The sequence below is a fragment of the Chrysemys picta genome, chromosome 3 (assembly GCF_011386835.1).
Source record: "Chrysemys picta bellii isolate R12L10 chromosome 3, ASM1138683v2, whole genome shotgun sequence".
Lineage (NCBI taxonomy): Eukaryota > Metazoa > Chordata > Testudines > Emydidae > Chrysemys > Chrysemys picta.
Genome location: NC_088793.1, coordinates 193,951,872 through 193,963,689, shown reverse-complemented (window position 1 = coordinate 193,963,689; position 11,818 = coordinate 193,951,872). Strand labels below are relative to the sequence as shown.

The following is an 11,818-nucleotide window of genomic DNA, read 5'->3' as shown; positions in this document are numbered from 1 at the left end:
TGTCACACCTTCTTGAGTATCAGGAAAAAATCTCATGCATAATATGAGTGACACCCACAGAATACCGTGTGGGGAAGTGGAAGGTGGGCTGAGAGCTATGTACCAGTCTCACCTCTTTGTGCTGCTATGTTTCTGCCTCTATATATTTCACAATCCTTATTACTGATGGCTACTCTATAGGCAGGCAACGAGCATTCTCACTATTTTTACAAGTAAGGTAACAGAGGCAGCACAAGGTCACTTCAGGAACAGAACCCCAGTCTGTAATATGAAGGTGTAGCCCATTCAAATATTAGAAATTAAGCTGTAGAACAAATGTAATTGTTGAAATGGTTTTATATTGCAAAATGGTAGTTGGTGGGGAATTTGGATTTTTATTGAAATTCTATTATGGTTAATGGGAACTGTCCCTTTAAGAACAGGGGGCCCTTGACAGTACACTGTATTTGCAGGAGTCTGCCCCTCCCGGCAGGAGTGTGTCCTTCCCACACGTGTCTCCAGGCCCTGTCCGCTTAGCGCTGCCCCTGGACCCATCGCGCTGCCCCGGAGGCTGCAGGGCTGGAGCAGCCTCCGCGCTGCGCTCCGGGCCCCGGCCCGTGTGCAAGCCTGGGAGGGAGGAGGAATGCCGCGTGGTTGGGGAAGAGGTGGGGCCAGGGTGGGGATTTGGGGAGGGATCCAATGGGGGAAGAAGGGGGCAGAGTTGGGGCGGGCGAGAGCCCCTCCAGGCTCTGCCTGTGAGCCAGAGCGGAGGGCAAAATTGCTTGTTTGTCCCGTGTCCCGACTGAACATTGGTCGGGACGCGGGACAAACAATCAAATATCGGGACGTCTGGTCACCCTAGTTCCAGTTCCCATCAAAACTTGTTACCATGCTTTAAGCTACCCGGCTGCCTCAGAGGAATCAACAGCTGCAACTCCAGAGGAAGGCTCCCCCACTTCCCCAGCAGCAGGTTAGAAGCATACAGGCAGCGAGTGTAAGGCTGTAAGTAGTTTGCCTCGTTGCTCTGGAAACACAGGACTTCCCTGAGCAGGGCTGTTAAGCTGCTGCCTTGCACCAATATTAAATCCACACAATTTAAACTGAAATATGGTCAAAAGCAAATGAGCTCATTAATCTGCATAAAAACCATCACATGGAACCACACAGCACAGCACCTCCATGCAAACCAACTACCGACTCACTTGCTGTTGTCTCTGCTCCCTGCATGCTGCTCTAATGCAGGCCCTGCTCAGGCAAGTTTTCCAGGCCTAAAATATTTGCATCCCAATGACCACCCACTCTGAAGTGCACTCCTTTGCCCGTTCCACTGCAAGCACATGATCTTCCAGCACTGACCTATGCCCATCTGCCATGTGCCTTTTCAATGCTTCTTTCCACTTGTGTTAGCCTTTAGCAGTATGCTCTAGAAAACACCTACACCAGTGGTTCTCAGCTCATCTAGCTATTTGCCTAGTTTTACAACAAAAAACATAAAAAGCACTAGCAAAGTCAGTACATACAAATTTCATACAATGACTTGTTATATTGCTCTATATACTAGACACTGAAATACAAGTACAATATTTGTATTCCAATTGATTTTATAACAGTATGGAAAAATGAGAAATAAGCAATTTGTCAGTTCGACGAGATAGGTGTATCTCCATATATATATTATATTATGAAACTCACTCCCAATGAATCAGGTCCAATTCCACATTCATTTTACAACTTGATTACACAGCACGTGAGAGCTCAAGAAATCGGTTTCAAAGGACAATATAAAGCCCCCTGAAAGGACTCTAAAGAGAGACCAGTCAAGGCAGCTACATCTAAAATTAGAGCAACCAACTAGGTTTCGGTTCACAGGCATGAGATTTAGGGCACTGTGTCGTCTGCTTCATTGTTCTGAAGCATACAAGAATCCTGCTGTTACAGGAGACATGTCAACACATTGCCTGGTTACATGAACAGGAGTGGCAAAAGCCAACACATTCTTGGAGGTTGGAAAGAGCATGCAACTTATCGCAGGGTCTCTGATAGATTTAATATAAGTCAGCACCGCGAGCGTTTTTTCTACCCAGGCTGCAGTTCTCATCCTCGTTCGGAAGTATTTTCTCCCAAGACCAGAAGAACAGTGTGGATAAAAATGTGATCTTCTTAAAGCTATAAGCATAACTAAGCTGCTGCCAATGAGTAACATTCAGGGCACCAAACAAAACACATTAAAGTTCATTGCATATGTAAGTGTTACTGTGATTGTGAACGTGCCCACTGCCAGCTTCTCCCCCAGAAACCTGCCGCTATCTCAACACAAAGGCTATACTGACACTTATGGCAGCAGTACAGACACTGCACGCTTAGCTAGCAGAGGTATAAATGGCAGCATAGATGGTGAGGCACTGCTCAGGCAAGTGTAGACATGCCAGAACCACAGGGTACACCCCCTACAGGGCTCTCTACGCGTCCAAGCAGTGCCTCTCTTGTCCACACTGCTATATTTAGCAGAGTAGTGTCCCATGGCTAGAACCTTTCCCAGCTGCTGGGAGGTGCAGAAGCCTTTCCCCACTGCCTCCCCCGGCCAGAGCCTTTCACTGCCATGTGTAGCTACATACCAGTGTGGCTACAGCCTGTTTTTCACTGCAGCGTATAGCTACACATCCTCCACGCTGCTGCAAGTATAGACACCACCAAAGGTGAACATGTTGCCCTCCGCTCCCTTTATAGGAAGGTTTGGAATGGATTTGAAAAAGGTACCTATACAAACGGATTGAATGGCAAACGTCTTTAAATTATTAATGCTCCTGTTTTAATAGTTTCCTTCTCCTATTTTCATATCCTCACTGCCAGCACTAGAATCAGGACTAGAAGGGACAATCCAGCCTTCTTGATTATGTGGAAAATGAGAGTTTTGTTGTTGTGACACTACACCCCATATTCTTCATAGAAATATTGTTATAATAGGATTATAGCAAAACTATGATGTTTTGTGCATGATAAGGCATGACAGATATCATTGGAAAGGTTATTTCATTTTCATAATTTCATAATGGAGATATCCCATCTCCTAGAACTGGAAGGGACCTTGAAAGGTCATCGAGTCCAGCCCCCTGCCTTCACTAGCAGGACCAAGTACTGATTTTGCCCCAGATCCCTAAGTGGCCCCCTCAAGGATTGAACTCACAACCCTGGGTTTAGCAGGCCAATGCTCAAACCATTGAGCTATCCCTCCCCTATGATTTGCTGAATATGATTATCCTATCTGTATGCATGCATGCATCATTTCTGTATCTAAAGTTAGGAATATAGACTATACATCTGTACTACAAAAGTGTTTGCACCTGGGGAACGCCCATCAGACAGAATGCAATCAGTCTGGCTGATTAGCTGGGGACCAGTCAATGGACCATTAGGGAGAACAATAGGTCTTTGAAGATACTCATCTCCCACCTTCCTGGGATACTACAAATGGCCTTTGATTCATGGCTGCTTGGACACTGCAGGGTCATGTAATCATGTCACTTGGTACTGGACTCCATGATAGAATACTAGTATTTTTCCACGTGGGGGGCGGTGTGGAAGACACGACAACACTGGAAAACAAAGTGCAAGATGATGCAATTTTGGGTTTGCACTCCAGGGGTGTGTGCGCATGCACTTGAGTATCTGGGCAGTTCCTTAGCTGAAGCCTTCCCATGCAGAGCTGATTTCAGTGTCTGTCTTTCTGAAGCTGGGTGTGTCCTTACTTGTGTGTGCTGGTGGAGGCTTGAGTGCCTGGCTCAGCAGGACAGTATAAGGGAGCCCAGGCTGGTGGAACAGGTGGGCTCAGTGGTACCCCAGTACATCAGGTGGCACCTGGGCGGGGGGGGGGGGGGAGGGGGGCAACCCATCAGTTTCATTTTAAAAGCTGGTTTTGCTGTAATTGGGCTTTATTTTAGTTTTTACTCAGACTACACTGGGTAAGTAAGAAGCAGTCAGATATGCCCAGGGAGCAGCAACAGTCAGGATTCAGAAGAACGTAACTACATCAGTTAGGTGCAGATCTTGCCCTAGCCATCCATGCCTCTGTCACTTTGAGATCAGACTATCATAATGCACGCTAAAGGCCTGAAGTCAATAGGAGCTTACTGACGACTTCAATGGGCTTTTGGATCACGCTGTACCTTAAGGTCCCACAATCTTATGCTTGCACAGACTATGGCTGCAGGATCACTGATGGTGCTTCATGTCAACTGTGCACAAACACAACCTACACTGGCTGCAAGTTAGATATCTCAGGGGCTGGTTTTGATCTAACACGCCATGTGGTGTTTGGTCCATGACTATCCAAGAGAGATCACCTCATCCCCCTCAGGTGATACTGAAGGAGCTCCAACTAGCACAGGAGCTGTCAAACATCTCCCCCCCACCTTTTTTTTTGGGGGGGGGGGGGGGAATAAAAGAAGAGCTGCCAGAATTATCAGCCTCAAAAAGGAGATGCAGAGGGAGGTATGCCATTTTACTTCTGCCTGGATTTCCACTTTGGACTCTGGGTGTAGTGTAGAGCTGTACTGCCCATACTGTCCTCTTCTGAATGAAGTGCCAAGGAGGGAAGATGGTGAGTAATCATCAAGGAGGGAAGATGGTGAGGTATGGATCTAGCCAAGCCATGAACATGCCAAATCTCATAAACCCCTGATGGTCATCTCATCATATTTCTCTGCTCGCAACACAAGTGAAACTAACATGCTTAAAGTGAAGGAGATATTTTCTGAACAGTCATTTTTAAAAGTACCATAACCTTTCCATCTTCGCTAAATCTTTTCCATACGAGCAGAAACAAATCCAAGAGAGCAATAGGCAACTCTGCAATTTCTATTTTTAAAAAGTGTTTACTCACATAGTTTGAATAAATTAATTTGAAAATAAAAATTAAACTACAGTATATATAGTCTGAATATAAATGATTAGAACAACTACAATACAGGGATTCCTTGTTGCATAAGTCTCATTACTTAATGCATGAAACCTGAAAAATGTCAAAATCAATTATATTTCTTTGAAATGGAGTAACAGCAGTTACTTATACATGACAGCTAATTGAACTTATAATACAGGTTTCCTGACACACACATTTCCTGAGTGAACCAAACAATATATATATATTTTTTAAAATGGAGAAAGAATTCTTGACAGTTGAAGTAAATAATTCATGACTTCTAAAGAACACAATTCAGTTTGTTTTTACCAAGAAAAGTTCAGAACAGCTTTGTGATAGGATAAATTAAAGCTATGCTACAGAGTACAGGAATTTGCTACTATCAGTTTACACAGTACATATTTCCAATCCAAAGTAGAGAAACCAGTTTAAAAAGCTAGTTAAAAAAAAATGCTTACCTCAATCCTAAAAGGATTATTTGAACATTTGTCACAAAGCATGGTGGATTAGCCTCAGGTTCTATGGCATTGGCCTTTTCTGGTAAGGGATTTGGGGGGGGGGGGGGCAGAGGGGCAAAGAAAGGGGAGCATTTGCGGGGAGGGATATTGAAAGTGAGACTAAAAACTGCTTAAAATCAACCACGGTGTGAGTAACTTTTCTGCAAGCTTCCTCCACCTCAAGCGCCATGAATACAACTCAATCTCAGTTTTTCCTGAGCACAGACTGCCAACTGTCCCAATTTACACAATGGTTTGGGGATGTGGGCAAACATCTTAGCTCCAAGGCTGAAATGTCTTCATTTGTCACCTAAATGCACATTTTTGTATCCAGCTCTGTGGAGCTGAAAGGCAAAGCATATGAAGGCAGTGTGCCACCTACCCACCCAGCATACAAGTTAAGGGGTTAGATTAAAAGCAGAATGAATAAATTTTCTTTAAATTGAACACTCAGCTTTCTGGCTAATTCACAGCTTTTTTCTAACAGTGATGAACAGATGAGTCTTGACTGTTCATTTTTTGTTGTTTAAATAAATAAAAAAAACCTCAAACATTGCTAATGGTAAACAAAAGATTAGGTAACAGAAGGAGAAAAATCCTTAACGTAGTTTAAAATTGCATATTCAAAGAATCAGGTAAATGTTTTCCTGTGACCAGTTCTTTTATTATAGTCCTACCCAATGGGCAGACATTTGGAAAAAAGTCCATCATAATGATCTTTTGTGAGGTTAAAGCATATTTTTACACCAATGTAATTTGCATTAATTTTGTTTAAAAAGCATTCAGCTACTCTAAGAACTCAATAGTACTCTAGATTTTAAAAAGGTACTTCTACAGTTTTCTTCTAACTTTCCCCATCAAGAACTATTCTATGCATCCAGTCAATGGATTTAACACACTACTACCATGCTGCTCCTCTATCAAAATGCCATAAGATAATTTCAATAATAAAGATAAATAGAAAAAGTTAATATACATGTTGCTATATTTTACAATGTTTGCATCCAAGCTGTAAACTAATGTCCTTTGAACTGACCATATTTACCCTCAGTTATACAAAAAAGCGCAACTTTTAAACACCAAGGGCATGTCATTCAAAAATATTAAATTGAAGGCATTGAATTTCACTATGCATAAATTCCCTTCCCCTCTCCAAAAGTAGACACTAAACAAAGTCAGGAACTTTCCCTTTCCTCCCCATAATCTCTCTCGTTGTTTCCAGGCTTTTCCTCATCTAGAAAGGGATTTAGCTGCTGTAACAAAACAAAAAAAAGATCTTCGTTTTAATGCAAACTGTCAAAGCCCAGAGAATATGAAATAGACAATTTGTTTAAAATCAGAATTGCTTAGCTTATAAATTTAATGAAGTCCTTGGTGACACGTGTATTAGTCAAGAGGTCCTTGGAAAATAAGTCTGATGTAACCCTGTTCGCCAGCCAGCTGATGTGCACAGAACGGACAGGCTGCATGAAAAGTGTGAGTACCATGAGGAAGAGGAATTTGGGACCAATATGCAGTTGTTTTTTCTGAGCACACGTGTCCACATGGGCTGAATGCATGAGTTGGAGGTCCTGCATCTACATAAAATCCAGCTTCACATCCAAGCCACAGAGGCACATAGGGGCCAACAGAGCGGCACATGGGACATTCTCGATCCTTCCCGTCTCTTTCCTCTTTGTTTCCCCAGTTGTGATAGCCATGTACGTGGCCACAGTTCAGATACACCCATGGTTGCTTTTCATCGACAACATCTTTCCTCTTCATACTAGGAAATGCTAATGTGTTAAACCCTACAGGGCACTGAGGCCTGGCGGCATTTATCTCCTGTCTTAGAGCTTCCAAGTGCTTCACCGTAGGAGTGCGTGAAAGGCCTTCGGCAGTACGCCACAGCATCGTTGCTCCACACAGATCGATTAATGAGCCATCTTGGAGTTGGTTGGTTTCATTCTCAACCTGGGATGGAAATGCATAGAGATCACAAAGTTACTCAAATGGACCGTATAGATTTTGAAGAAAACAACTGTAAAACCTTGCTAGGGAGCTCGGGCCAAGAGTTTCAACTAAGTGATTTTGGGTGCTCAATCTGAGATGCATGAAAGAGCTTGATATTTAGAGGGTGGGTGCTCAGAATTTTTTGAAATCAGGCACCTTTAACTATGTCTCAAGTTCGGGACCCTAAAACTGAAGCCACCAAAAGCACCCATATGCCTAATCATCATCAGCTCCTTCCTGATCATGCATCCAGCTAAGTCAATTAAAGAAAGAGCGACAGTTTGCCATGGGAGCAAGCAACATTAGTCTTAAGTTAGTAGTAATGTACACACACACCGCAACCAGCACATCATCCTTCCTAAACAAATGCACCACAACTTAAAACAAGTAAAACATTTGATTTAAAAAAATGTTTACTCAGGAAAAAGTCATATCAAGACAAGCCTGCTTTTATATCTCATGAATCTTTCTAGAGCAAGGTTTACATTACATTAGACTCTGAAACAGCCAAACTACTGTGGGAATTCCTCCCCCAATGAGAAAATCGTGAGGAAAGATGCAAGTGAAAAGGGAGGGTTAGGAAATAATTAAAAACTTTAAAAAAAGCCCACATCATGATGTAGCAAAGCTTCCACTGTTCACAGACCAACATGCTAGACTGGGCCACTAAATTTTGCACAGCAGGGTAGACATACAATAAATGGCAGAATCTGGCCCAAAATCGTTCAGTCTTACTCAGGTTGAGTAGCATTTTACTCCATGAGCACCCACTAAAATTAACGTGACTAAATACAAAGTAAGGCACTATACTGTTTAAGTCAATCACGCATACTCTGGCCCTAGGTACAGCCTTAAACAATGTACCTGTATCAAACATGCAGCATAAAGTGCTATTCACTACACTTACCATTTTTCCCCTCTGCTGAGCTGATCTGGTTTCACGGAGGCTGAACACATTCCCACACACAGATATCTCCCTCCACACCCCTGGTTTGGAGTCTTCAGTAAATCCATTGCGCGGATGCATAACAAGAACTCCATTTGTGGTTAACCCATCCATCTGTCCATCGGATGTCTTCCACTTGGCAGCTTTTTCCTATGAGGAATGACAATGACAGAACTTCCATTCATCTGTAATTCTGAGGTATAAACTAGTTTAAATATAAGCCTGCAGTGAGCTGGGAAGAGAAAGTGTCTCTTTACCCCAAGAAAGATGTTTTTTGACGAGTCAAATCCCGCAGCGTATATTCTTGCTGTAAAAGGAGGGTTCCGTTCACAGATGATTCTGCAAGCAAACCTTGATATAGTGCTCTGTACGGACTGTGTATCTGAATTACTCTGACTTCCAGGAACCGTATCTGTCACTACGAAGTCGATAGGGCTTTCTGTTGACCGGCCAATCTGAGGAGGGAAGAAAACACATGACTTAGAAGCTACAGTACAAAATATTTAAACTTAACATTTTAAAGTGGTCAAGAATAAACTATGACCTTTCAAAGACTAAAGGCATTTTACCACCTGAGACCCTAACCCCCTCTGAACTGCTAAGTTATTCCACCTCTTATTTTATTGTAGCCATATTGTGTCTCTCAAAGTGGGACCAATGTAGCTGAGGTAATGTCTTTTATTGGACCGGCTTCTGTTGGTGCAGACTACAAGCGTTTGAGTTTCACAGAGCTCATCTTCAGTTCTAGGGAAGGTAACAGAAGTGGCTAACCTAAATACAAGTTGGGGCAGATTGTTAAGCATAATGGATTCACACATGCTGTAGGAGACCACTTAAAAAGAAGTAGGCAATTAAGGGTTGGCAGGCAGTGGGGTGTGTTACAAATGGTTGTAAAGCAGTGTGTTGGAGTTCATGGATTTTAGCGTCTAGCAGAGTTATGAATTTAAGTTCCCAGGCTTGCCTTTTGAAGGTGTGGAGGTTTCCTTTGAGGATGAGGACTGAGAGGTCAGATATGAAGTGATTGCTTTATGAAAAGCGTTTGCCCACAAGTGATACGGCGTTTTTGTCTTATTTTAATGTGGGAGTTCATTTGAGAGCATAGCAATTGATTTCATGCACAGAATAGTTGAGGTACCTCACAAGTTGTGATAAGCTTCATGGGTTCTATACATGCCTAACAGATGTACTGTGGATGGTATTAACCACTGTAGCAGTGGAGATATGTCCACAGGTTTTGCATCTGTTGTCGCTTTGAGTTGGTGTGTCCTGATTGTCTTGCTTATCCAGTAGCTAGACCACCACCAAAGTCGGATGGTTGTTTGAAGGCCAGAAGGGGGGGGGGTTTGGGAAATATTTCCTTAGGATGTGGTCCCCATCAAATATGGGTTGTAACTGTTTGATGATACCCCATATGGATTCTAGTGTGAGGTTTTAGGGGACAACTAGGGGTATGTGATCAGTGGGTTCCCCGTACTGAAGCAGGTTCTCCCAGGGTATTTGGGTGACCCTTTCCATGATACAATCTACTTCTCCAGTGGAGTGCCCTTGTTAAGTGAAAGTTTCAAGTGCGTTTAGGTATGCATTCCAGACTTTGTTTAGCTCAAGTCTTGTGGTATCTGAGTGCCTAGCTGTAGATAGATTTCTTAATTTGTCTGGAATGGTTGCTGGATCCATGAAGGTAAGTGTGGGGATCCAGGGATTTCTTGTATATAGTCACTTGTGGGGCTCCATTGTTGAAGCTGATCATGGTGTCCAGAAAGTTGATGCTACTATGGGAGTGTTTTAGAAAGATTGGACAGATGTCACACTTTCTATCACTTAGGACCTTCCACAGAAACACAAGGGGCTGGTTTCCCTTGTCTACCTTCATAAAAGATCTTTACCTAAGCAGGTTTTTCACTTATATTCAATTTCCAGGTATTTCAACTCGTCATTGGTTGAAGGAATCATCTTTCTCAGCTTGCAAGAGCCTGGCCCCTTGTGTCTGTCTAGTGAGAGATACCAGAGATGACTTCTGTCTTGCTTATATCTTCCAAAAGTTCAAGAGACAGGATGACCTCATGCTATTTTCCCCTTCCTATGAACTTCCGATCCCCCTGTATGTAAATGGGGCTTCCATTGTTTTGATTCCACCATGCTTAATTTACATAGGAGACAGGTAAACAGCTGTGACATTGCCTCCTGTCTGGGAGAGACTTGTTACTCCGTTTGTTTGGGCAGAGACTACAAAGCCAAATATTAGTGAGTACCCATAATTTCTTATATAGTGTTAATACACATACAGTAGAACCTCAGAGTTATGAACACCTCAGAAATGGAGATTGTTTGCAACGGTAAACAAAACGTCATGGTTGTTTTTTCAAAAGTTTGCAACTGAACATTGGATTTCATACAGCTTTGAAACTTTACTATGCAGTAGAAAAATAATTTTTTTATAGTTAACGTTTAACAATACTGTACTGTATTTTCTTTTGTGTGCGTGTGTGTTGGTTCGCGCTGCCGCCTTTGTGTGTACTTCTGGTTCCAAATGAGATGTGTGATTGACTGGTCAGTTTGTAACTCTGGTGTTCGTAACTGAGGTTCTACTGCATTTCACAATGACAAATGACCAATGTGTTGTTAAATTTCAAATAGATTACATTTTTTAAATAAATATCATGACACTAGTGTGGGAGGTGTAGTGAATACTTTAGGCCTGACAAGAATTGCTGACAGTTGTGAATCACAAATGGGCCCCTGTGTCGCAATGGATGATGGGAAATTTATGAGGGAGTTGAGATCTGTCCAGATGATGGAAATATCAATGTATCTCAGGTATATCGTTAGTTTCATGGTATATTATTCTAGAAATTCTTCGTCGAGGTGGCCCATGAAGAGGCTGGCATGCTGGGGAGTCATCCTAGTATTCATGGCTGCTCCCCAGGTTTGGACAACGTGTTTGTTGTTAAATGTAAAGTTGTTGTGGGTGAGAACGAAAAGGATGAATTTGACAATGTGTTTAGGGTGGATTTCTGAGTGTTGTACATTATCTCCTAGGTATTTGAGGCAGGCAGCAATGCAATCATGGTGAGGGATGTTGGTGTACAGGGAGGTGACATCTACACGGCAGAGAGAATGTTCTGGGGAGTTGTTAATGTCATGGAGTTTCCGGAGGAAGTTAGGTCTGTGTGTGGTGTGGTTTAAGGATGTTTCTATGAGTCCTGATATTTCTTCAGTAAGTGTGCTATGGCCAGATATGATGGGTTTGCCTGGGAAGCATATAGAACCTGGGTTGGTTCGTGAGGGATGAGGTTGTAGAGTTTTTCTTGGAGTTGTTTGGGGAAGGATTTGATGGCAATTTTAAATTCCTGTGTGAACTGTGGTGTGGCATTTTAGAGTTCTTTATAATAAGTGGTGTCAGAGTTGTCTGTTGGCCCCGATTAAAGACTATGATGGCATCTCCTTTGTCTGCATGTTTGATCACTTTCTGGTGGCTGGATTTCAGAT

General features: G+C 42.7%; 1 protein-coding gene across 3 annotated transcripts in view; it reads right to left on the bottom strand.

Moving 5' to 3' along the window:
• Positions 1–6,036: 6,036 nt before the first annotated feature.
• The window catches only part of PELI1 (pellino E3 ubiquitin protein ligase 1), a 59,072-nt gene continuing 53,290 nt past the window's right edge, over positions 6,037–11,818 (bottom strand). For all 3 annotated transcript variants that reach the window (XM_008172378.4, XM_065589704.1, XM_005287213.4), the window contains exons 5-7: positions 8,590–8,787; positions 8,294–8,482; positions 6,037–7,347 (exon numbers count right to left, since the gene is read on the bottom strand). In XM_008172378.4, the coding sequence (XP_008170600.1) occupies positions 6,781–7,347; positions 8,294–8,482; positions 8,590–8,787 (954 nt within the window). In that variant the 3' untranslated portion in view covers positions 6,037–6,780. The remainder of the gene's footprint in view (positions 7,348–8,293; positions 8,483–8,589; positions 8,788–11,818) is intronic.